This window comes from Neopelma chrysocephalum, unplaced genomic scaffold (assembly GCF_003984885.1).
Source record: "Neopelma chrysocephalum unplaced genomic scaffold, ASM398488v2 Primary Assembly neopelma1_23b, whole genome shotgun sequence".
In the NCBI taxonomy this organism is placed as follows: domain Eukaryota; kingdom Metazoa; phylum Chordata; class Aves; order Passeriformes; family Pipridae; genus Neopelma; species Neopelma chrysocephalum.
In genome coordinates this window covers 2,640,465-2,668,298 of record NW_020897692.1, presented here as the reverse complement: position 1 = coordinate 2,668,298, position 27,834 = coordinate 2,640,465, and the positions used below count along the sequence as shown (strand labels likewise).

The following is a 27,834-nucleotide window of genomic DNA, read 5'->3' as shown; positions in this document are numbered from 1 at the left end:
TAAATACTGCCAACACTTTTACCAATAGCTGTCAGTGAGAAGAACAGAGATAACTTAAATTAGTTCTTCATTGAAGAAGAATTCACATTGGGGTGTGAATGTTTTGTTGTCCTCAGGAAGCAAGCAGTCCCTGGACATCCACACAGAACAAGGCATTTTCTTCATGCAAACATGTACTGCGTAGATAGACAGAAGTAGATAAAATTGCTATTATTTGCTCCTCAGGTACAAGAACAATGAAGAGGTCCCCACGTTTTGGGGTTCTGAAAGAGAGATGGAAGCAAGAGAAGCCCAAATTCTAGCTCTGGTTGTTAGGTTTGTTGTACATCAATGCCCCTGTTCTCAGTCATGGCCTCAAAAAGCTCACTGCAAGGACACACAAATTTTACCGGCATTTTTCCCCAGCCTCAGAGCAAAAAGCTCTGAGCTTCAAAGCCCAACCTAAATCTTAATTTTACTTATCTCACAATAAATATTTATTTAGCTGATTGAAAAAAAAAATAATCTGAGTCTGGTTTGCCATCATTAAGGAAAATCTTTGCCTTTCTGCTTTCCAGGCAGGTACCAAGACAGCCTGACATTAATCAGAAAGGTAGTTTGGCATTTCAGGGAGAGAAGCTGATGCCTAACAGATGAGAATAGCAGAATAAACCCTTGAGGCAGCAGCCACTACAGAGACAAAGAGGCAATGAAAAAAAATCAATGTAAAGTAGTATCAGAGGGAAAAGGGGAATTTAACTTACATCCCCAGCAAATTCTGCTGGCTGACTATTATAAGGGGTAATGGCTGAAAGAGGGTAGATTTAGATAAGATACAGGAATAACTTCTTCCCTGTGAGGCAGGTGAGGCACTGGAACAGGTTGCCCAAAGAAGCTGTGGATGCTCCATCCCTGGAAGTCTTCAAGGCCAGGAAGAATGGGGTTTTGAGCAAGCTGATCTAGTGGAAGGTGTCCGTACTCATGGCAGTGGAGTTGGAGCTAGATGATCTTTATGATCCCTTCAAAACCAAGCCATTCTATGATTCTGTGATTGTCTGTTTATGGTTTTGATCCAATATTTAAGTTGTAAAACAAGCAAGTTGAGGATTTTTTCTTCCCCTGTAATTACTATACAGACTAAATCCTAACCTCAGCTATGGGTTATTTGTCATCTCTTTTCTAGTTTACCCTACTATTTCCAATTCTATCCCAACAAATGCCTGACAGCATGATTTCAACAGTGTAGAGCATACCCAGCCTTATATGAGCTCCGAGCAGAAACATCACTACAAAAACGCAGTATAAATTGCAGGCCCAAAAATCACTATTTCAGATAGGTTTTCAGGCATATCATCAGGTTTGAGTACCTTGTAACAGCCTCAAGTAATAACTAGTCACCCTTTACCTCATAATAATTTTCACATGAACACTATTTTATTAAATCTTGTGTTAGCCTAAACCTCGGGTCATGGAATTTTTGTTGCTCTCTTTCCCTTCCATTCCTCCGTTTTCTCCTTCTAACTCCTCTGATAACTGAGCAGTTAGTTACTTTTGACCAATTGTTAAAAAAACCAGCAAATTTATGACTGTACATGTAGCTATACCAACATAAATTGCTCTCCTAGAACTTACGAGTCTTTCATTGAAATTCACCAACATAACAAATTATAACAGCAATAATAATACACCCTCAATACAGAATAAAATATTCCGATGAACAAATTATATAGTAAATTTTGTAAAGTGCACAAAAATATTAATGGAAATATTAAAAAAAGTTTTCTAATGTTATAATGAAAACTTCTGAAATATTGTTAAATTAAATAGAAGTAATCTAATGAGACTTTTTGGATCTATTATATCGGCAGACAGCAGCAACATTTTCCAGAAAAATTACATCAACTAAATACATCATATCTCAGCAGCATAAAAAGTCCCTACAATTAGATTGCAGGCCTAGTAAGCACAAACCTGACAAAATGTTACAAACGTAGTTTTCATTTAAAAGAAAGGATTTCCATGGAATCCCAGAGGTAACATTTGTTATTTTGTTTACATTGTATTCTGGTAGTAAACCCAACTATAACCAATCACTCTCTCTCTCTGTCTTTCTTCCCAAAATTGCACAGAGTAGTGGAAAATTAAATCAAGTTATAAGATATGGCCATACTGAAAAAGCCATATGGAACAAAACAAAATTCAACCTAAAGCCTGAAAATAATCCCAAAACACAACAATCGTTGTCCAAGAGCCACAGTTTCAAACCACTGATCGGTGCTCCCCACACACATAGATGGCACTGGGTCGAATGCGCCGCCTTGTATGGCCAGGTAGCTGTGGCAGAAACTTGAAGAATTTGGGCATCAAGTCTAAGCATGCATCATGAAACTTCTTAATCCTCCAGTAGTAAATCAGTGGGTTCAGTGCGGACTTGAGGTAGCAGAGCCAAAGGAGCCAAGTGCTTATCTCAAAAAAGTTGTGCTTGTAGTAGAAGTGGCTGTTGAACGTGGCAATAAGGCTGTAAGTGGTGAATGGTGCCCAACAGACTATGAAGACAAGGAATAAAATCAAGATGGTTGTGAAGGCACGAGTTTTAAAGCTCATATCAATATTCATCTGAAAAGGTCTCTGTAAGCTCATGAGACCAAGTTTGCTGGCCTGGCTGAGACATATGCTATCAGGGTGGCTATGGATGCGAACTGCATTGTGGCGGACGGTGTTGAGTATGCCCATAAAAGAATATAGCATTACCAGGAAGGGAATAAAAAAAGAAATTAGCAAGATAACTATCACATAGGCTCGGTAACCTGGGCTCGTAGAGTAGCCAAAAACACACTGAGGTGCTCTCGAGGGTATCTGCAGGTTAGGATTCCCTACTGATAATGGAAAAGCAACAACAAAGGATGCTGCCCAGGAAATCACAATGAGAATCTTTGCACGGTAAGGGTTCAGTTTATCTTGCCTCTGAACTATGATAAGAAATCGGTCAATACTAATAATGAGAAGAATGGCTACCCCCTCTATGACAAAAAGCCAAAAGAACATGGCAGAAACTCTGCAAAATATATCCCCAAAAATCCACTGAGTGGTAATGATTGTTATAAGAGCAAATGGCATATTCAGCACTGCCAGCAGCAGGTCTGCAAAAGCCAGGCTTGCTAAGAGGATGTTAATTGCAGATCGCATAGCTGCCTTCTGGTAGACCATGAGGCAGACAACAAAGTTTCCAAGGAAAGAAACCAACAGGATAAATATCATAGCAGCAGAAAGAATGATCTGGAGTGGCAAACTTAAGCTCCTGAAAACTTCTTGCGATGGCAGGATAGCTGTAGTGTTTACCAGAAAAGTACTTCTCTCAGTGGTGAGCACAACACTTGAACTATATCTCAATGGCTGCGTTGTGCCACTATGAAGCAAGAACTGGGGAGTGGTAAAATTCGTATAGGCATTTTCATAGACAATAAAAGTAGCATTTGAGGTCCCAGAGTGGGCCAGCGTCAACATTGCTGAGAAAACCATTGCTTCAGGAGAAATGAAAGCAGAACCAAAAGTCTTCAAGGCATTTCATCTTGTTCAGGCAGTATTTTTAACTGATCGTTTAACAATCAAAATTCAATGTCTGAAAGCATCAAAGTTCTTAAGTTCATGTCAGTATTTCCATCTGAAAAATAAGAAAGAAACGTAAAGAAACAAAGTAAAACTCTAAAACCAATGGGAACCAAATGATTGCTCAGCTTTCCTTAATGATAAAAGCACCTTTAATATATGTTTACGCTTCAGGTTGACACAATTTACTTAAGCACTAGACACAGAAGTCTCCTAATATTTGGCCTTTCTCTCCTGCTCCTGTAGTGCTGCTGATACCATACAACACTCGCAACTCACCAAGTTTTTTTTCTACCATAACCAAGGCTGGAAAACTTTTGTGTTTGAAAACAAACTTTACTGATTAAGAGTGAATAAATCAAGTAAGTATCTTTACTTAAATCTCATAATTTTTAAACCAACGTCATTATTTTGTTTTGGAATTGCCTACAGATGGAAACTTTAATGACATTTTTAAATAGATTAAATAGTATCAGTATCGCCTATCTGCCTCTTTGGTAAGCACTAAAAAGCCTACCTATCCAAGTTACTGTACATAATACAGAATTCTTGGTTCTGTGTCAGTCATCCACATTAGATGTCTCAGGAAAAACATGCAAAACATTCTAATTATCAAGTAACTTGTCCACAGGATAAAAGTATTTCTCAATTTGTTGCATTTAGAGACTGACTCATATCAAGATGCAGGAAACTATCTCTTCTTTGCTCACTACAACTCTTCCCATGGCAGCAAGTTTTCCTGCTTTTACTGGTGTAGGCATGTCTTTGTTAATTTAACTTGGTATCCCAAATAATTCAACTGTGTACACCCTCTTTTTCCCTGTAGATCTAATCCTTAGACTGCTCAACTCTCTCCCTTGCCATTATACAGCTTGGGCTGGGAAGGACTGTAAAGGTCATACAGTTCCAACCCCACTGCCACCTTTCACAAGTTTTCACCAGGTTGCTCAGAGCCCTGTCCAACATGGCCTTAAACAGTGCTAAGGATGGGGCATCCACAACTTCTCTGGGCAACATGTTCCAGTGCCTCACCACCCTCATAGTAAAGAATTTCTTCCTAGTATCTAGCCTAATTCTCCCTCACTTCAGCTCAAGGCTGCTGCCCCTTGTCCTATCACTACATGCCCTTGCAAAAAAATCCCTCTCCAGCCTTCTCGTAGGCCCCTTTTAGGTACTGACACAGTGCAACGTTTCTTTTTATAGTTTACATGTACTGACTCATTTTTACTATCTTTACGTGCACTAGTATTGTATTATTACATGTACTTACATGTACACGTTCTCATAAATAAAATACAAAGATTTGAGAGTTCTCTCCCCTTTTCAGTGCTAGCTCCTCCCTTCTATCTTGGACTATTAAAGACTATTAAAGACTCAGAGCACACTGGCATCTGATCAAGCTGGAAACCAGATGGATTCTACGCCCTTTTAAAAAACAGATCACTACAGCCAGAAACAGAAAGTGGGATTCATCTCATTCATTCGGGATGACTGCAACAGTCCCTTCTGGCTGTTTTCATGTTTTCATGTTTATAATCAGAAGAGGGATAGAGGCATCTTCAGAGGGCATCTCCTCCATTTCTGCACACAGTGACAAGCTTGTGCTGCTAACACGAACAGCTTATGTTTGGTAGCACAAATCTTGCCCGCAGTATTTAAGCAGATTCTGCTTGGTATCAACGTTAGGCAAAAGTGATGGAAGGAAGGAATTTTTTTAATGAATTTACACAAGGACCACATGCTTCATGTAGGATCAAAAGTTTACCTTTCACTGGATAATACTTCACCGGCAAAAAAAATAATGGTTAGCTTAATTTATTAACAATTAAATCAGAGTAGAGTAATGAGAAAATAAAACTAAGTCTTAAAAACACCGTCGCCCCACTCCTCCCTTCTTCCTGGGCTTAATGTTGTGCCTAATTTTCTCTATCTCCTCCCCATCAGCAACGCAGAGAGACAGGGAATAGGGGTTGCAATCAGTTCATCACATGGTGTCTCTGCTGCTCCTTCCTCCACAAGTGGAAGACTAACTCACACTCTTCCCCTGCCCCAGTATGGGGTCCCTCCCATGGGAGACAGTCCTCCATGGACTTCTCCAACATGAGTCCTTCCTACAGGCTGCAGTTTTTCTTTGAACCAGTCCAGCATGGGTCCCTTCCACAGGGTGCAGTCCTTCAGGAACAGGCTGCTCCAGCATGGGTCACCCCCAGGGTCACAAGTCCTGCCAGCAAACCTCCTTCAGCATAGGTTCCTCCCTCCAAAGGGTCACAGGTCCTTCCAGGAGCCTGCTCTAGTGTAGGCTTCCCATGGGGTCACAGCCTCCAACTTTGCTGGCCTGGGGTCCTCCTGGGGCTGAAGGTGGAAATCTGCTCCACTCTGGACCGCCATGGGCTGCAGGGGCACAACTGAATCACCATGGTCTTCACCACAGGCTGCAGGGGAATCTCTGCTCTGGTGCCTGGGGCACATCCTCCCTTCTGCAGAGCTCTCTCACATATTCCCACTCCTCTCTCCAGCTGCAATTTGCTTCTGCCCAGTAACTTTTTCTCCATTCTTAAATCTGTTACCACAGAGGCGCTTTCACTGTTGCTGATGGGCTTGGCCTCGGCCACTGGTGGGTCCGTCTTGGCACCAACTGACATTGGTTCTACTGGTCATAGAGGAAGCTTCCCACAGAAGCCAACCCTCTAGCCCCACTGCTACCAAAAGCTTGTCACACAAACCCAATAGAGTCATACAAATTCCACTTCCTAGAGGTCTGACTGCTTGAATGGGAGGGAATGACATAATTTTCTATTTTATCCTATTATATTTCAAAGACTGTAAAACTCAGTAAAAGTATACTAGCTACGTATATTGACATTTTTGCAAAAATGAAAAATTCCATTAACTTTATTCTAGATTTTTTCCCCCCATTATTTCTCTTAAATTTTATTTTCACACTAACTCTTTTAGAGAAAGCCTCAATGATAATTACAGGCTAAAGCATCTATATTAGCCAAAATTATTCTTTCTTTGGTCTTTATAAACTTTTCCTTTAGTAGTCTTCTTTAATATATTTTTTAGAATAAAGTATGGAACCAACAGCAAAAAGGTTAACAGAACTTTTCAGAAAAAGTAAGAAATATTTTAGCAATGAAAAAGAAAATCTCACCCAAAGTTCCACTGAGGTTTATGACTCCACAAGACAAGAACACTGAAGAGGAAAGGAAGCTGTAGCATTCTGCAGGGACTGCAAAAGAGAATAAATTCAACAAATCATTTTGGATTTAAAATCTTGGAGCAAGAAAATTAGATCCCCTGGGCAGTATCTTTTAGAGGTCTGTAAGCAATAAGCCAGCAAAGGTAACTTTTACATTTCTGATTGGCTTTGACAAGGTCTCTCCAACAGTGCTCTAAAAGAAAATAATCTGCCATTAGATACATGTAAAACCCTCCTATAGACAATAATCAGTTTCAAACAGGAAACAAAAGAAGGAGCAGTTAGTTTTACAGAGAAAAAAGGTCACCAGAATGATCCTACAAAGCAAATCTATACTAGGGTTCAAGCTCATCAACCTACAGAAGAGAAGAGGGAAATGCAAAACTATGACATTTGCCGAGGATGAACATGAACTGTTTTTCATGGCAATATAATAAAGACTAAGATCAACTATAAAAAGGCATAGAGGATCTCTTGAGAAGTAGTGGCAAGCTACCAGTCTGCCCAATAAAATTCAGTGCTAGAGATAAAACTATGCCTGGACTGAAAAAATTTATCTGCACAGTAACAGGTGCTAAACCAATAATTACCATCCAGAAGAAAAACAGATCTTCAAATTTTCATAGTCTGGTCTATGAAAACATAAGCCAAGTGCTCAGAATTGTTAGCAAAGACACTGAGAAGAAAACCAGGAGGTAGCTATATACACTGTGTACTCAGATACCGTATCTGCTACAATACATATCCATGGCATCTCTTATCTTCAGTACTATGTTCAATTCTGCACCACCTGATCTCTATTTAAAGGTGACTAGAAAAAGGTATCATAGAGGTCTACAGAATTATTAGTGGCACAGGGAAAGTGAATGATTGCTGTCTTTCATAACATAGGAAAAATCACAAAAACACAGACTAGTTGAGGTTGGAAGGTACCTCTGGAGGTCATCTTGTCCAACCTCTGCTCAAGCAGGACCACCTAGAGTCAGTTGTCCAGGACCATGTCCAGGTGGCTTTTGAGTATCTCCAAGAATAGACTCCACAACCTCTCTGGGGGATCTGTTCCAGTGCTCAGTCACTCTGAGAGTGGAAAAAAAATTGCTTCCTGATGTTTCAGTTTCTGCCCATTGCCTCTGGCCCTGTCACCTGGCATGACTGAAAAGAGCCTGGCACTGTCCTCTTTGCACCTTCCCTTCAGGTGTATATATATATATACATTGATAAGATCCCCCTGAGCCTTCTCTGCTCCAGGCTGAACAGTCCCAGCTCTCTCAGCCTTTCCTCACAGAAGGGATGCTCCAGTCTCTTCATCATCTTTGTAGCCCTTCACTCTATTCTCTCCAGTATGTCCGTGCCTCTGAGGAGCCCAGATCTGGAAATTATTATGTCACAATTAATTGTGAAAACGTTTGCCACAGGATGTTGTGGATGCCATAGAGCTTCTGTGGATTAAGAAGGCAATTTAGGACATATTTCACAAGATCTTTATATAGATGTCCATGTCAGGAAGAGGTGAATCACCCATCTCCCTCTGCTGACTGCAAAGGGTACATGGCCATCTGATTTGAATACAGACTTTTGAGCACATACATATGCAGTTACTGGACTAACTTTAAATATACACAACAGAATTTGCTCACTTAGGTTAAGTTTACATACTTTATGCTTAAGTTTACATCCTTTATGCCACATAACTTTATACTCTGAAGTATGAAGTTCAGCAGAGGCTTAGATGGTAACATGTATCATAAAAGTTTTAAAGAGGAAAAAAAATCAAACAAAAATCAACCAAACAACTGCTAATATTCCACAGAAAAGGACCAAAGTTTTAGAAAATACTGCTTTATCATAAATTTTCCTTCTAAACAGAAGGAACCAGACAAGAGGAGCAGGAGCAAAGATGTTCTGCACCCTTAATTCAGTGAGAAAGATTGTGCTACTCCACATTTCTCAAGACAAGGAGCATCCAGATTATAGCAAAGGACAAAGGACTCACAGACATCTATAGCCTATTCCTAACAAACCCAGGAAAAGTATCTAAGAAAACTAATCTCATATATGCTCTCTCACCATCCCAGCTCACTGTGCAAATAGCTACCTCCTATTTTGTGCTTCCTCCCCTCAGTGTGATGCTTATATGTTTTCCTGTGTGGCGTTAACAGAACGACCTCATGCAAGCTGCTGCCTGGACCAGCCAACTGCTTAAAGTGGAAATGAGTGGAGGCCATTTGGCTATTGCATAAGTCATCAGCGGTATCTTTTCAAGGACAAAAGAGTGAGCACTGATCAACTCTTGCAAAGAAGACACCTAACCTAGTAAGAGGACTGCAGGCTTTGGATCCAACATAAAAAGTAACTGTTGAGTGTTGTCCCTGTGCTCACTGCTTCCTGATGATTTCCAGGCAACACCCTTCTCTGTACTCTGTTTATCACTTTGAGGTGAAATCTTTCTGTGCAATGCATACTGAATCTGTATGTTCAGATGTGATTTGGATTTACACTTATCTAACCTGCAGGCAATGCTCTTTCTCAGCTATCATCCTTCATAAAAGGGACTGACAATTCAGCCAGTAAATTCAAGAGGATCCCTTCTATTGCAGTCATAAGTCCTTTTTTTTTTTTTCTACTTAAAGGGCTTCTACCATGAGCATCTACATGATTATTAAACGTGTTCCCCCATCCTTCTTCCTACCCTTCCAACTTCCCCAAAATTATGTAAAGATAGAAATATAAGATGAAAGGAACCACTAAGATAACTTCACAGCAATTCCATTTCAGTCCTCACTCGCTCTTTGAGAAAGACCGATCCTATAATTTCAAAGCCACAGTCATTCCTGAATGGTAATCACATAGCTTGTAAAAGACAACCACATGCTTTGATAGTTTAAATGGGTAAGTCTATTGATGGTCAAGTGCTCAAGCAAGAGGCAGATAGATACCTTTTTGTCACAGCATTCTCACTTTTGGAACATGTACTCTCACAGGTTCTTTTCAGATGCAAAAGAGGTTCATACAATCACTGTTTTCAATTTCAGTGCTGAAATTTACTGTGTATGCACATGTTCTCTCAAGCAAGGTTTTCACTCATATGCAACTTTCTTTTTATGGAACATAATAGACACAATTATTTCAATGAAGTACATACTTAAAGCTAAATAACACGCAAATTCCATTCATCAAATATACTTATTGCTAGAACTATGGCATCTGTTTTTAACAGCTTTAGAAGCTAAAAGGTTTCTGTTCAAAATTTGGATAGCATGCTGAACTGAAAATAAAACATTATATCTTATATGCAAAGACAACATCAGTCAAAGTCAGTAACAGGGAATCTAACAGTGCCATAATAACAGTTAGGTTTAATGCAGATCAGAACACAGCTGCCAAAATGTTCAATGATTTAATATATTTGTCTGCTAAAAGCATATTTTCAATACTGACCAGCATCAAGATTTGGTCTAGCACCCAAAAACACTGTTCTTATTCAGGAACTTGAAGTTAGTAATGCCTGGTACAGTGATCCTATTTCTTGGGGATGTTTTAAGGTTACAAATGGGAAGCTTCTGCATGCTTTATAGCTACTATTAATGGTTTTATTTTAAAGGCAAACTTTGGCAAAAATTACTTTTGCAATATAAAATCAATTTAAAAAGCAAAGTATTTCTAGGGGAAAAACAATAACAACAAGCATGAAGGCCATGGGCTTATTTTGTTTTCAAAACAATTTATATGTCGATAGAAAATACTCAAGTATGTGCTCTCTGACACCCCGTTATTGTACAAAGCAGCCCAGGACATACATCCCTCTCAATACGAATCAAGCATTGTTTCCTGTGCAATTAAGTAGAGGCAGGAACACGTTGCAATGGAATCCTTTCTGCTAAAGCCAGTGCAAAGAATGAGTCAGAGCACAAATCAGCAGGGACAATGTTCTTACCTAAAAGGAACCAGCAGTTTTCAGTTTTAATACATATTTACATATCCTAAATTGAAACTAATCAACTCCACTGCATGAGTAGATGACCCATAAAACTATTCACAGGAGGCATTACTTTAATTTAGAAAATTGTCCTTTTTTCCACTCTACAAACACTACTGTAGCAATTGTGGGAAAACAGTCACCTCTGCTTTGGGTCATTTAGTACAACTAATTGCCCTCTTGAGGATATTTCCTTCTGTCCTTAATTCAGAGAGCCATTAACTGTCAAGGAATGTCAGCCATGGGAATCATTATTACTACTGCAAACCACAAATATGCAAAATGTAAAGAATAAACCTATTTTCTTAGCTCTCAGGAAAACTCATGTTCTCAAGTTGTAGATCAAGTGAAAGGACTTATGCAGTTCTAGGTTCATTTCTTGTACGGTCATATTTCCCCTAACTTCTAACTTTCCCACTAGCTCAACGGTCATATAACTATATTCATGATGAAGTGCTAATTAAATACTGTAATACCTAGAACAACAGTAAACATTGAAAACATTACTGAAAATATACTGTTTTAATTCATAGTCTCCTAGTTATTAACACACAGCTAACAAGTTGGAAGTTTCCTAAATGCTTGGCTTCCTAAATTTTAAGTGGACTATAACATACAATCACTATATATCAGTGTAGCAAAAAAAATCCAAAACAAAACAAAAACCAATGAACAAAACACAAATCATACCAATCCAGACAGGCTCCCATGAAGAGCAGGAATCATAAGTCATCTTGTGCTGTTGTGTTCAACAAAGTATTCCCTTCCCAAATAACCTGTCAAAAAAATAAAGAAAGTAAAATGTGACATATTTACTCTCAAGGCAGGACAAGATCAGGATAGCAAAATTTTCCCTGTAACAAAACTTTATTTTTATTGGGAAAAGTAGAATACGCTGTGTCTCCTGACAAAAGACAGATTATAAGAATCTCACCATTTAATACTAACATTTGCCAGGACTGGAGTAACATGTTGTTTTAGGTTTCATTCAGACACATTTATTTCATTTGTAGACAAGCACACAGCTGTTAGCTGCTGGATCTATGAAAATACATGCTTGGCCTTAACCATCAGAGTCCTGATCTTGATATCCCCAAAGACTCAAAATAATGACATTTAAATCTACCAGGTACTACTGAGAACTATAAAGACGATGAATAAATTTTGCCCAAATGGCAAAGATATTAGCATAACAGTATCAGAAAAACAAAGGGCAAGAAAACAGGTCTAGAGGGGAAGAATAAACCATGAAAGTTCAGTGCAGGATCTCAGCACTTCTTTTACATGCACTTGTACCAATCATCATCACGGTGCCAATACACCTTAGGTAGTTAAAATTATTTCTGCAAACTGGGCCTAACATAGCTAAAAAGCTGCACATTCTATCATGACATACCTGTTCTTAACTAAGAAAGTCAATTTTTAATGTAGCTTTTACTGATACTCTTAGAAGGAAGTCATAAAATTTCAGTGAGCCTTGAAAGCTGAGTTTATGTCACACTAATAGACTTAGGTGATCTAATTAATTTATAAATATTATTTATATACAAAAATCAAGAGAACAAAGATATGGGACACAGACACTTTCACACCCTATTTTTTAAAAGGCTACAAAAGTTTTAAGTTCTGCCAGAATAAGCTTTAGGAACATCTCTAAGTCACCTCCACACTGGTGCAAAAGATGTCAGGATCCTTCAGGAACAAGTTTCTAAATAAAAGCTGTACACAGAGCTTGAAGGACAAACCAACGAATGAGTTCACACGGCAATAAGAACAAACTGTATTTGAAGACCACCCAGAACATACTGGCTCCTACAGTCACTCAAGTGCTGAGTTTCTGTAACTGCAGCCAACTTAACACGGACTTCAAACACCCCAAACATAAGGCCTGATTTACCAGATTTATGTCTGCTGAGAAATCTGCCTTCTGCAAAAAAACCACATTATCTAGCCACAATGGAAGTCAGTGTCTGAAAGGTTTTTATGATAATCTATTAATACAAGTTGTTTTCCATTAGCATACAAATTTGATCTTTACATTTATTCCACAGAACAAAGAGGGAAGGAAAAATGTGTCAGATTTAGCTATGTATAAAAGAGATAAAATGTAGCCATTGGATTATTATAGACTTTCACCATTTGGTTTGTTCCCTCTTTAGTGAGATAAGTATTATGAACTGCTAATCTTCCCTCTTTCTGAAGTGTCAAAGAAGTGAACAGGTTTGCAAGCAGGCAGAAAACTGCCAGGAGCCTGGACAGATTAAATACAGCAACAACCTGTAAGATCTTCCCACCGTACAAGCATATTCTCTGACATAAGAGCCATTTCTTTTCTCAAGTGATCATAGAAAGTACCACAGAAAATATTCCCAACTCTCATTAAAATGAAAGTATCTTTAAAATCAATTTAGAAAAGCATCCAAAACATCACTATGAACTACAAAGTTCTTCCACTTTGAGCCTCCAAGAAGGAAAAAAATAAAAGTACTTTTTCCAAAGTAAATCTGGAAAATTTTACTAAATTTGAGTACCTTGCAGAGCTTGCTCTTAACTGGGCAGGATTGCTTTAGGTAGCTTTCTGTTGGCAATAGGTTAACACTGTTTCATAACAGCATTCTTTTTCCCCCCTCCATTATAAATGATTAGTCAGGCCTTTTTTGTAAGAACAGAGGGGAAAAGCTCTGTAACCCTTCATGAAATTGGAATGCAAGGATTCCTGTTTCTGCAAAGAGCTCTACTTGTGGAATTAGAGCCTTGATGATATCAGCATTTAGACCTGGCAGAGCTCCTGAAAGGGTAGTCCTGACCTTTTCCTCATTCATTCACTCATCCCTGAACCCAGCTCCCCATTCCCAAAGCCAAAGGACTGATCTGGACTAAAATAGACTTTGACAAGCAAATTTAAAAGCTTCACTTTTCTGTCCTGAAGCTCTGAGATGCTGGGGTACACAGATTAAGGCATAAATTGTAGATTTAGCTTCTACATAGTAAGAGGTATTTTAATTCAAGACAGTGCTGTTCCATAAGCAAGAAGGGTGCAAAACCTGTTCTTACTGATGATCATAGAGAAATTTAGATCTTGTTAGATCTATTTCGATTCCCCAAACCAGGAGCTGTCATTTCCAAAGACCTGAAATAGCAGAAGTCACAGGGATCTTAAACACCATTAAATTTAAAAATGTTTCCCACAAGCATTCAGATTACATTATAGACTGAGTGAGAGGCTGGAGAAGGTCTTAAAAATATTATGAAATTGCTTTTCAAATTAGTAATAACTTTTATTACGTACTTTACTGACAGCTCTCTACATCTATTTGCACCTAGTCTATCGCCATATTTTATCAAGTTTCCCTAACATTTTCTTGGGATATTAAAATAAAACCATGAGCAAAAATGAAGTTAAATAAAGAAAGCTGTCATTATTCATAACAATAGTCAATCTATCGGAAGATAATAGGCAAGTTAAAAAACCTGCTTCAAGTTAGAAAGCTTTACCAGAGTTGTCCTAAGGCTATTTCGGCTTTTCAACTACAGAAACTTCTTCAGTATGCTCTCTCAATGAAAGATTGAACTCTATGAAAATGTTTCACCTTCATATAACATAAGGTAAAGAGGCTATCTATAAAAGCTCCTTGTATTACACCATTCTTACTTCCTCTGTAGTGCCCCAGTATACCCAACATACACTATTGCATTGCTTTCTGCTAAAAACAGGGAAAGATGAATTTTCTTATTTTTCAGTGGTTTTGACAACAGCTGTTAACACACAGTCTTCTTTTGTAAGCCAGGGTTTACAAAATTTACCTTATAAAAATGGTAACACCATCATCAACAGAATTCTACATTGATGGAATTTAAGCCGTCTCTCCCACAAAAATGTACCTGTTTCTTGAAACAAGATTATTTTAACAAAAAGTCTTCTTATAAAAAGATGCAGGGATGTTAATGGAAAAGTGATTAGAATGACCAAATTTGTACTTTCTTCACACAGCATGCTGCACACAAGTTTCTGGGATTTTGTTTAGTTCCAGAACAAAGCAATCAGCCTTGATTCTGCTTTTCCCACAGGAATTCCACTCATGCTACAGCTAAATCTGTGCCTGCCCAAGAGTCTTGCCTTGCTGCTGCAATACAGGTGTTATGGATCTTACTTCTTGTCACTTGGCTCACAGAGAAGAGGTGCTGATAGAAAGTTAAATGAGGTGACTGTATTTCAGCAACAGGAACACTGCTGATCGGAGCATCCTGTTCTGAGAGTACTAAAAGGTTGCAACCGTAAGATTTAGCTGAGAACTAAACAAATATTTAGTTTATATGCATATTTATGTATTTATATTACACACTTTTCTTCTTATACATATACACACGCAATTCTTTTCAATACTTATTAGCATCTCTATTCAGCCAAACACAAACATAAAATGCTCAATGCAACAAAATAATGTTATTTGTGTTCCTTTGATTTTTTCACCCCAGATTTAGCCTACACTTTGCTGTTAGTCTAAATGAGTCTGTTAAATATCAGTAGATGTTACAGTAATAACTTATTTTTCATATCATAGAAACAGAGAATAAATAAACTACCTAATTCTTAATAGTTATACATATAATCTATTTTTTTTAATAGCTTCAGAATTATCTTTGGCTCATGTCAGCCAAGTGGAATAACACTTTCAAGATAGCAACTATTTTGGAGAAACAATCCTAGTTAGAAATCTATTCACACTAGATATTAAAAGACAGTTAGATTAAGAGTTCCCATCTGGACAACTCTCAGTGTGAGACGACATATTACAAACATTGTTTTAAGGATTCTGTATCAGGATTCAACTGAAGGTGTCAAGACTTAAAATACAAATATAGTTTTCCTGCCTTTCTCTGGGATTAATTTGAAGTTAAGTATTTTTGTCTAATCTTCTGATTATTTTCTCTCTATTTCAATCAAACCCACTTTCCTTCTTCAGATGTAATAATAGTCAAGCTTCTGGTAGCAGCTGCTTTAAACTCGTAGAGCGGTTGAAAAGTTATATAGATTTTTTTTCCTATCAAATCACTATTATCTTTTCCATTGACAATCCAGTTGAATTTAACATATATCTACAAAATCTCTCCAACAAAAGTCAGAACTGTTTATATATGATTATTTTGTTTACACAAAAAGAGTCACTCTAACAAGACCTGTTCCATATCTGGCTACAGTACAGTTCATTTACATTAGTTCCCTCAAAATATTTTTCATTCAGGTTCAACCAATAGCCACAATTAATTCTTCAGAACATTTTCATCTGGCTTACTATCTTCTTCCTACCATCCCTCTCTATGGGCACTTTGCAGCAATAGTTAACCTGGTCTACAGCGTGTTCTTTATTGCCAGCTCCCTTATGGGTCCTAGAGCTCCTTCCACCACACAACAAATACACTGTTTGTCACAAGATGAGAGAGACTTTCAGGAAGGATTCAAGGCATCCTTGGGGAACAAACAGCCACCATGACAAATGTGCTTAATCCCAAAGTCCCTCAGCAAAGGGACAATGAAAGAGGAAAAGTCATCCTTCACATACTATGAAGTTATAGTCTGCTCCTGGTTACTGTTCCAGTGAAAAAACAGTGGCAGATTCTGATCCATATGTATACTGACAGTACTCATATAAATACAGTAACTCCAGTCATTTGACAAACACGAAGGGAAAAGTTATAGCGCACTTAAAGCCATCTCCACAATAACCTCTGTTGCCTACCTGGCTGAAAAGACCAGAAGCAGTTCTCTCAAATGTACTCTAAATAACAGTTTAAACACCGCATGTTGAGGAGGTTTAACACCGATGGAATAATGACTTATTTTCCAGAATGTGTTTTACTGAAAATAGTTTCATTTCAATTCAGAAAACATAGAAGGGAAATTCTACTGACCACCTGCACACACTTGAAAACCTTCCTTAGCCTTCGATTTCATATTTAGCTCACAGACTATCTTTGCTTGGCAAGTTCTTACCACTTTCAATCTTACCAAGAGCTTTCCAGATGTCCTTTTTCTTACAGAAGAAGCTAAGGCAAGTTTCTGAAGCTCTACAGACTCAACCATCACCTGTTCTCCTCCCAGCCCACTGTTCCTTTTCTTCTTGAGCAAACCCAGCCTGTGAAACACTCAGTCCATGTCCGTCTTGAGTAGTTATGCCTCATAAATAATAAAAAAATCTGAAAAAAGCTATAACCACTTGCCCGTATGCTTGAATTTACACCCTTGTATGCATGGCATACAACTTCAGAACAGCAGAGCAGACTCTGTGTGTTAGGTTTTTGTGTTGCCCTTCACTATCTATCTATCTGCTATCACCAGGGCTTTCTTGGAAGTGGGTGCAATTCTAAGTATATTGCATTTAGATAGTCTAGTTATTCCTTTTCTCTTAAAATCACAACTCACACCATGCTGAGAACATGGGTACCACTACCTTCTCTAGCATTTCAGTTTCCAAGCCCATCAACCTGCAAAGGGATTTTAACTGCATGAACACAAGGCACTTGAAGTAGAGCAGCAATGCCAAATAAGCACTTTACCTCTTACATTGCAGACACTGGTAAGCAGAAGATTCACATCTTATTTATATGCTTTTTAAGGTCTGAGGTCTGCAGGTATTTCAGGCTATGCAGAACTTTTCCTGCCTTCTCCTTGTCCAGTCAGTCCATCTTACCAACTGGAACAGTTGCTGTCTGTCCTGTGGGTTCAGTTTACTTAAGCCTTTAACCCTATTAGCCACATGCTTAGCTAGAATGGCTCAGATATGCCCTTCTCAATGGTAAGAAGAAAAAAACCTCTGCTGTATCAGTCAATAACTCTGGTTTGGAAACCTGATACATTTTCAGCAAAAGCACCAGGAAAAAAGAGCCAAGGTCTCTTCTTGGGCGAACCAAGTATCGAAACCACAATTCAGTTCCCTTGCTCTGAGCAATTTCATATATGTATATCAAATAGGTACAATACAGATGTTAAACACTTTATACATGAAGTTAAAAATCTGTAACTTCACCAGATCCATAGCAGTCCTATCCTTTCTAAAGTACTTTGAAGAATCTCAGTTCACTTCCTCATCCCAGTTTTTCAGCAGGACCATATTGCTGCCAGGTCTTCGTTACACTGTCATCTATTCACTGGTCAGTCGCCTAAATGATTATTTTAGAATCTGTTTTACTGTACAGCTTTCTAATTTCAATAGTAAATTTTTGTTCAGTGACCCACACACTAGGTGGTCTGAGTGGGAAGTTAAGGTACCTTTTGTAAATACTAACAAAACAATAAAAAAATTAATGAACTGTAAAATACAGGAAATTAACTTCTCATCACATCATGTATCTACCCACCTAAATGAGTTTAAAATACCAGCTTCAAGCAGTCTGATGTTCTAGGGACACTCAGTTGCCATTTCATTTATAGTCTGTTTCCTTAGCAACACTATAATCCATCTGGCTGCAGAAAGCTAAATTCCCAAACCATATCCTCTCATACACCGGAAATAGGCTCGAAAACATTTATATTTTAAACAGCATACAGTCAGCATGATTAGTGAGCATATAAATGAATCTGGAAAGGCAATAATATTCTTAAAACACACACACAAACTTCCCTGCTCTAGTCTGAATAAGAGGTTCCTGTACTGAGAATATCTTCCACCAAGAATTTCAAAAATATTTCTCTCATCTTTGTTTCACTATGCCCAGCTGAAGGAGCCTTCAGAACTGCATATGGTCAATCAGTTCTCTTAAGATTTTTCTAAGAGAAGCAATTTAAAAGACCTGGGATGCAATGCTACTAACGGCAGCCAAAGACAGCCCGATGAAAGCTAATAACATTACAAAGTAGAGCCACTTGTCTTAAAAATACTTACTCTTCAGCTTTTTGCATCTAAACTATAAATAACATCTATACAAACTAAACTAAAAATCCAGTCCCGAACAGCAACATTTAAACATTAAGAGTGTAAAAATCCCCAAATCAAAATATTCAGGAAAGCTAGCTCAAGACTTGGAGGATAACTAGCAATTCCCCAATGAAACTGGATAACATCAGACCTTTATCACCAGAATGAATGGATACAACTTAAAATCACAGAATATATTTTAAGTGTACACCATTTTGCATGAATTTGGCAACTTCAACCTTGAAAAAGGCAATTTTGTTCTCATGTAGTTATGTAGAGTAGAACCACCTCCTCGTTGCCTATATCTCAAAGACCTATTAACAGTCTTTAATCCACAGAAGGATTCTGCCATGCAATGAGCCATTTTAGTGACAAATCTGCACAGCTTTGCCTGACTCTGCTGTACAGTAGTGGTCCACAAGTCCATATCGCTCTGACCTGCTGACAGCAACTGAAGACAGATTTGAGCAGGCTGAACTGGGTAGGCCTTTTGGCAATGTCTGGCAACTTTAGTAAGTGCTCATAAATACAAAGTCCCAACCTCAGGCCTTAGGTAAGTCTGTTTCCTTATCAGCATCTGTTTTTACACACACCATCCCCCTCCTCATTTTCTTCCCACTAGGGCTGAGGCTGATCTCACCTAACTTCAACACAGCTTTGAGGTAACTACATAAGCTTACTCAGCAGTCAGAAAGAATATGCATTTCTGGAAAGCAAATTCAACTAAACTATTTCATGCATTTATTTTATTTTTCTTGTTTCTTAACAGTACTGTACATTAATACCCCTATGTATCTACATCTGCATACATCTGCCTCATAATCTGACTCAGACGTATGCCTCTACATTTCACAATTCTGTAGTTTCAGAAAACAGAAATTGCCCTGTCAACAGTTGACACCAGCCTACCCCAGGAGTGATTCACTGGTGCCCCCCTCTCTGGAGTTAAGATGCTGGGATCCTCAGTGTGCTCTGGAGCTTGCCAAGCTTGCCAGGAGGCCACAAAACACCACAATGGAATCAAGATCACCCATCTGTCTCATAATTTCAGAAGTGTGAAATTTTGGAAGACCACTAAAGCAACTGGTCAGTCTCTGACTCGATGCCAAACTCACACTCATTTATACTGGCATCAAGAAACGAAGAACCTGATTATTTATTGAAATTGCTGCATATTCAGGAACAGAGACAGACTTTCAAAACAGCGCAGAAAACAGAGAGAATATTCTAGGGCTGTTATATTTTCAGCCTTGTTGATAATATTTCGAAGTATATCTCTGTATTGGCAGTGTACAGTGGAGATGCTTTTTCAAGTCTACTATTTGCAGTGGACTTGAAAATACACATTTAATCCCATTTATTTGGATCTAGCAGTTCAACAGCTGAAGTGCTATTACCTGAGATTTCATGCTTTGATTTGATATCTCAAGAAAAGATGAATGCAGTTGGAAATTGCCTTCTTATCAAAATGAAGGGAATGGGGAGGCAAAACAACTTCAGTCAGCAAATGCACTCAACCCCATCCCTATCCCTGTAATAAATGCAAGGGAAACTTCTTATAGCAGCTGCAGATGTCCCAATATCTTGGGGGTGCTGATCGACAGGAGGCTGAACATGAGCCAGCAGTGTGCTCAGGTGGCCAAGAAGGCCAATGGCATCCTGGCCTGCATCAGGAACAGTGTGGCCAGCAGGAGCAGGGAAGTGATCCTTCCCCTGTACTCTGCATTGGTGAGGCCACACCTTGAGTATTGTGTTCAGCTCTGGGCCCCTCAGTTCAGGAAGGACATTGAGGTGCTGGAGCGGGTCCAGAAAAGAGCAACGAGGCTGGTGAAGGGACTTGAGCACAAGTCCTATGAGGAGAGGCTGAGGGAGCTGGGGTTGTTTAGTCTGGAGAAGAGAAGGCTTAGAGGCGACCTCATCACTCTCTTCAACTACCTGAAGGGAGGTTATAGCCAGGCGGGAGTTGGTCTCTTCTCCCGGGCAACCAACAATAGGACAAGGGGACATGGGCTCAAGCTCTGCCAGGGGAGGTTTAGGTTAGATGTTAGGAAAAAATTCTTTACAGAGAGGGTTATCAGACATTGGAACGGCCTACCCAGAGAGGTGGTGGATTCACCATCCCTGGAGGTTTTTAAAAAGAGATTGGATGTGGCCCTTAGTGCCATGATATAGTAATTGGAGTTGGATCAGGGGTTGGACTTGATGATCTTGGAGGTCTCTTCCAACCCTACCTATTCTATGATTCTATGATTCTATGAATATCAGTAATGCATAATACAACTTCTCCCTGTTATAAATACTCTCAACATGTCTTTATGAGTCATTATTAAATATTGCCAAATTTCTTTTAAATGTCACCTCCTTATCATAAATGACACAGTTGGAGCTTCAGCAGACATGCTGAATGAATTCAGTCGTCTGAAGGATGGAATTAGCTTTTCTCCGCTCTAACAACTCACGAACCCTTCACACCAGAAATAAGGCAAGTGGTGGGAGGCCCCACTGTGACTCAGTTGATTTTGTTTCAAAAAGAAACAGGTAGTTCCTCTCCAGGCCACAAATTTTTCCCAGAGTACTCAATACAAGCATATGAAGGTCTGGGGTACTAGTGTGCGTGAGTGCACTGTTGAGAGAATGGAAATGCAAATACAGCACACATATTCCTTCAATGTTTCATAACATGTCTTTGGCTAGATGTGGGAAGTTTGGATTTTTATTTAGACATTTACTTTGGTTCTTAAAATCACTTTGGTAATAAGATGAAGCACAGGTAATTTGTATACAAATGTCATTTGAAATCATTATCTGCACTTTGGAGTTTAGATATGCAAAAGCATACACACATATAGTTAGTGACATCAAAATATCATGTGTATATTACATTCAATACTCCTAAACACATCCACGAGTTTCATGTAAGTCTCAAGAAAAAGGTCTAGAGAAATCAGAAGTGATAACTGACAGAAGAGTGGAAATCAAAATGATCAAGTAATAAAAGGCTTGTTGGAGCATTATCTACTGAAGAACTTAATCAACATAAAATGTGTTTTCAAATTACTTTTCAAGTCTGACAAAAAAAAGTCATCTTTATTTTTCACAAGATATCAGTCTCTTTTCTATCATTATATTCAATGAACCTTGTACAATCCTTTGAAAGGGATAATTTTGTGAGTTACACTACTGATGCAGATTTGTAGCAGTAACCACTTCCAAGCAGTATCAGGTTTTGAAGTTCTAAAACAGCTTTAGAAAGACAGGATTATTATTTTGCGATTTGCATTAAAAATACATGCTTTTTCTTCCACTTTGTTGCAGAGGTTTCCTCTTTTGCTCAAAGCAACCCAAACTGAACACCTCTTGTTTGTGAACGTTTTTCTATCGCTTTTTTCCCTTTATCTGTTTTTAAAATGAGAATATAACTTGCACAAGACAATAAGGTAATGAAGATAATTTAAATGTTCCTTAAGAAGTGAGATATTATAGATATGAACACCAGCACAGAAGAAACACACATTGAAGTTTAATTATTAAGCATTCAGAATAGGTTGTAAATAAGACATGTGATCATATATTGAACAATGACAAGAAAATAAAGGACTGAAAAGGTGCTCATTAAGGATTAACCTTGCCTAAATGTGGCTGCCCTAAAAGCTGGATAGCAAGGCTAAAAGAGCCATTGAGACTCCCATGATACAAAGCAGAAAGACACTGAGCAAGTAATACAGCCACACATATTATAAACCACCTTATGGACAGGCTTATTTTTCTCCATTGACTGTGCCTGAAAGGCTAGTTGAGACCATCTCAGTGCCACCACAATACTCTGCAGATCATTTCAAACAGAGCCCTGAAAGGTAGCCTATAGTCAGTGGGTTTAAATTTGCTATGCAGTGGTCCATACACCTAACAAGGCTGAAAAAAAAATCACAATCACAGGACAAGATAGTTGGCTTTCAGAAGCTCTGCTTGAAGACTTAGATTTACCTCCTAAACCACCAGCATCCCTTCGCTGCACATAATGAGGCAGTCACCTGATGGAAAATACAATGCATGATCATGTGGGAGAAAGAAAGGAGAAATTTCAAACATCACATGTTTCAAAAAGCAAGGCTAGCAAAAGATTTTTATTTTGCCCACATAAACAAAAAAGTAATAATCTGATTTGATCAGCCTACTATTGAATAAGGTGTGCAAACCTGACTGGAAGAGGATAGCTTTTGCCAAGCATGTAAAAACCTATCTATATTCATGGCAGAGAGTGTGTTATTAAGCATCTGAAAAATATTTTTTGCTTTTAATGAGCACAAGAATCTGACTTTTCTTGGAGGTTCACAACAAAGGACAAGGGAAAACACACACAAGCTACAGTATGGGTCACTTTGATTAGGTCTTAGGAAAAAAGCTTCATAGTGACAGTGGTCAAACACTGGAACAGGTTACTCACAGAGGCTGTGGAATCTCCATCTTCTGTGATATTCAAAACCCAAGTGGACATGATCCTGAGCAACCTCATCTAACTTCCAATCAGGCTCAGCAGTGAGCCAAGTGGTGGCCTACATGACCTCCTGAGGTCTCTTCCACTCTCATTCTGTAGTTCTATGCTCCAGCCTCAGTCCACTTAGGCTATAACACTGATTATTTCCTCAAAAAGCCTGTAAAATCTAAGCATAGGACCTGAAAGCCTGTTTCCCCTTTGCTTTCTTGACCTGATCTTCTTGGCCAGATGACCTGACCCATGCAACTAGAGGGTTGCATGCTAGATTAGGATAAAATATTCTAGCTGGCCAACAGAAGTGACTAGCAACTACAAATTATATATTACATCAACAAAGAAAAGGATCTGGCAGAAAAACGTAGGCAGCAGCTGGGCAACAAGATAGTCCAGAAGAAACAGGTCAGTAAAATATTGCAGGGAAAACAACAGTAAAGTCACCAGACAGCATTGTCCTGTGGACAACAGAATGGAAACGAAGCATTGAAGTTTCACCATCCTTCTTAAGTCAGTGACATCATATTACATAAAAATTATGAGGTAATGTGGGTCATTTCATAATCCATGTTTAAAGCATGCTATTTCCCTTCATTGTCAATCCACCTATTGATCACGACCTACTGCTACAGCTTGGACAGTTACAGCCTGAGTTGGCATTTAGAGAGTTCTAACTCTGCTAAGGACATAAGAAGTGATCAAAGATACCCCAGAAAAAAATACACCTTTTGCTTCTATCTGTTTTAGGGGTAAAAAAGAAAGCACTGGGGAAATTATACACCCAAAAACCATGTTAAAAAATTAATGCTATCATGGTTCAAAAGTCAAGCTCTGAAGCCTTGAGAAGTAGCAGTTATAGAACTGAAATTAAACACTAAGATATAGCCTTTAACTATGTGACTAAATACTACTTATCCACACAGAATCCAGCTTCCTTTTGAAAGTGCATTAGTCATCAAGATGAACAAGTGTCCAAAACCTTGCTTTCTCCACAATTATTCTCTGTTACTATGTCAAACCTAATCAACACAATTCAAGCCTTGCTTTAGTAACTCCCAGGAGGAGAAAAATCAAGAAAGACATGCAAAAATCATAACCATTCTTTAATTCTGACTGCCTGATTTGGATGCAAAGTGCTCTGAAAAAAATGTGGTCCTAGACCAGCACAGCTCCCAAAGGCCACATCATCATCACTTCAAAGCTTTAAATTTCCAAACACTTCTGGGCTTATGTGATCTTAACAGTATTCTTTTAAACACAGCTTGTGTATAATAAACATCTAGATTGATGTAAATTAGGTTACAGTTATGCAAGAGATTTCTGAGATTTCTCAAAGTGCCATTCGGACCAGTGGGACTCCTCAGACACTGACAATGTGTGTTTAAGTATAAATACACCTTGCTGAATCAGTGCTTTTACACATGAAAAAAATGGATAGCTCAACTTTCTCCTAAAGCACACACTGAAATGTCTCAATATTAAGAACTGTATTTTACAAGGTTTCATTCATACGAAATGAACTGGAATGTCACTGAGCCGAGCTGCCTGTTCGGGAAAGCACTTTAGAACATTTACCCAACCCCATCACATATGTAAGGTTTACATAAGTATCTAAGTGTTATTCTCAACTGGAAATGAGATGGTTAAACAATTACCCTATTTAAGTTCAAACTGTACTACTAGCTAGGTTAGCAAAATAAAGGCTGCGAGCAAATAACAGAGATAAGAAGTACACCATTCTATTAAAGTATTTTATATGTCTATGAGAAGCACTGCAACCTGACAGAACAATTTTCAATCTGAGACTCTACTTCTGGATCCTACAACTATGCTTCCTCAGATAATAGTCACACTTCCTCTTGCCTCACTTTCCTCATTTGTAACAATGAAGTCTGACAAACTTTAGAGCATTGAAAAAAAACCCCAACATTTGCTCTGCCTAACTTGCTACTTGTAACACATTAGGAAAGTAGCAAACCAGCATGTGACTGCATTCACATCGAGCCATCAGGATTGCTTATGGACACGCATTGCCCTGGGAGCACATTTCTGGACAAGCAGAACAAGTCACATGAGTCTTTCCCTGACCCTGTTTACCTCTCCTTTACTGAGAGGTGGGAAAGCCACCACTCGTTCACCTACTCCCTCTTCACCCACAAGCGGAGATGAAAGGAAGAAAGCCCTGCCAGTTCTAAGCAGCTGACTATGAAAAGCAGCATTTTATAGTGCCAGAGATCCTCAATGAACGGAAATTAAATCACTATGATTGAGTATAGAGTTAAGGGAGGCTACCTGCAGATAGACTATGTTACAGATAGACTATGTCCACACTAGTAAATCAAGCAGTGCCAGGAACCATTCCCAGGAAACAGAATTCCCTCAGTCACAGACTGCTGAACTGAAGACTGGCACAGCATTCTTCTAACATAGGGCAACTACAGGTCTCCCATGCAATTTTGAGGTACAGTTTTGGATTTAACACAGGCCAGGTGCCAGTCACAATCACTAGCTTGTATTCAGCTATCCCACTCTGGAAGGCAGGACAGTTCAGCAGCATTGACAAGAGCCAACCCACACGAGTTGGCTTCAGAACCAGAAAACAGTCTTGGGTGCATTTAATTAGCTGCAGAGAAGTGGTCATAGCCTCTCCAGGCTTCATCTGCTATTATTCCTAAAGGAATATTTTAAAAGTGGAAAATGCAACGATGAAGCATATAAGCATTGCTTGATCAACACCACCTGACAAAAGTCACCTACGCACTGTAGCACACGAGAAGAAAATTAGAAATTAGCAGAGCTCATCTTGGCTTCTTCCTGTTTCCTCTGAGTAGGCAGACCTTGCATATGATCTACTAATTTCCACAGTCTCATTTATTTTCTCAGTTTAAAAAAAGACAAAGTTTATACATTTAGAATACATTCTTACAGTAAAACTACCCTCTACATGAATAATGCAGAATAGCGTAAGAGGCTGCGCTTCTAAGGGCTGATCATTTGGCAGTAAATATTTCAAATTATGGTTATTTAGAAATTATTTTTCTTCTAATTATTAGTCATTACCAAATTTGCTTCTGTAGACTAAAAATGTAATTACTGGTGAGTCTATTATGTTATTCCGGAGCTACTGCAATTTTGGCAAATACATTTTCACAATAGATAACTGCGCAAAAAAACAACAGTAAAAACACATTTGACAACTGACAATACACAGCTATTCCGTGTTATTAATCTTGAAACAAATCTGAAGTTTTTTTACATTTTCATCTATCTAGAAATGGTCTAGTTAAAAATGCCCTTTTCATAATCTGATGCCTCTGATGCCTTTGCTCTAATGTTAGAATGTGTAAGATGTCCCACAGAAAATGCATTATGCAAAACCCTTTTGCCACTGCTTAAGCATTCATGGTTTCAGTAAGGACAAACAATTTCATTAAACAACCCTCTTGGGCATGGATCTAACTTGCTCTGACCATTTAAAATATGTATGTTACCTGTAAATCTTTATGTAAATCAACCTTTTTCTTGGAAAAGTGTTTTTATTGATTTACAAGGAAAACTTCATTATATGCTTTGGGTTATATATATATATATATATAGTAGGCTGCACTGTATTATCTGACTTTTACAAAGCAAGTATGAGGAAAACCATGCAGCACACCCAAATAAAAATTACATACTCGTCTAGGTAGATGAAAAATCATCAAAACCAAGCGAGGCACTTCTATTTTTTTCCAGGAGCCACACGCACGCCGTACTGACACCGGCAGGTTCAAGAGTTGTGCACAAGCAGGAGCCTAAAGAAGCAGGTGACAGCAAGAAGCCAGCCCCACCCCGTGCCCCTGACCAGCGGCCCGGAGGGCAGGTCCAGGAGAGCCGAGGGGAGCCAGGCCACCTCCCGGGGACGGAACCCCGGCCGGAAGCGCGGCCCCCGCACGCCGCCTCCGCGCCGGCACCGCCGCCGACGGAGGAGCAGGAGGCGAAGGAAACCCCCCGCGGGCGGCCCGACGGGCCATGGGACGCGGCCGAGAGCACCCACCCGGGGCTGGCAGCGCTCCCGCCCTCGCTGCCCGCCCGCGGCTCCGGCGGCTCCACCGGGAGAGGGGGCGCCCGGCTCCGCGGTGCCCACGCAGCCTCCTCGGGGCGCCGGCTCCCGAACCGTCTTAGCCCACGGACACGGATCCTCGGGGTAGAGCGGCTTCCTGGTCGTGGGATCCCGGCTGGGGCGAACCAGCATAACCGTGCGGCGCTCCCGGCGCAACTCTCTCCCCGCTCCTGCCGCCCGTCCCGCCGGCCCCGCGGAGCTGCCCCCGCCGCTGCCCGGCAGCGCTCCTCGCCCCGGCTCGGCTCACCTCACGGCGCGGCCGGTGCCCTGCGGAGCCCGGCGCAGCACAAGCGCGGCCTGAACCCATCCCTCCGGGAAGTTTCCTGCCATCGCAGCAGCTGGGGAAAACAAAAGCTTCAGAGCCAGGAGCGGGAGGAGGAGGAGGAAGGGAAGCGCAAGGGGAGAAGTGAGAGGCATTGCTCGCCCGCCGCGCCGCTGCCCTCGGCTGCCGACTCCCGCGGACGGCAGCCCGCTCAGCGCCGCCTCCCCATTGGCTTCGGCGGCGGCTCTGCTGCCCGAGCAGCGCCGCGGAAACGCCGGACTGAGGAGCAGGCAGGCGAGCCAGCG

The 27,834-nt window shown here is 39.7% G+C and overlaps 1 protein-coding gene across 2 annotated transcripts; it reads right to left on the bottom strand.

The window, feature by feature from the left end:
• Positions 1–271: 271 nt before the first annotated feature.
• Positions 272–27,779, bottom strand: GPR63 (G protein-coupled receptor 63). Of its 2 annotated transcripts, none has more exons than XM_027694849.1 (4): positions 27,515–27,779; positions 11,454–11,539; positions 6,740–6,817; positions 272–3,640 (listed from the first exon to the last, which is right to left on the bottom strand). In XM_027694849.1, the coding sequence occupies exon 4, from the start codon at positions 3,496–3,498 to the stop codon at positions 2,239–2,241; it is 1,260 nt and encodes a 419-aa protein (XP_027550650.1). In that variant the 5' UTR covers positions 3,499–3,640; positions 6,740–6,817; positions 11,454–11,539; positions 27,515–27,779; the 3' UTR covers positions 272–2,238. The 2 variants fall into 2 exon arrangements, with proteins under 2 accessions (XP_027550650.1, XP_027550659.1); XM_027694858.1 differs by lacking the exon at positions 27,515–27,779 and adding an exon at positions 27,202–27,273.
• Positions 27,780–27,834: the final 55 nt, after the last annotated feature.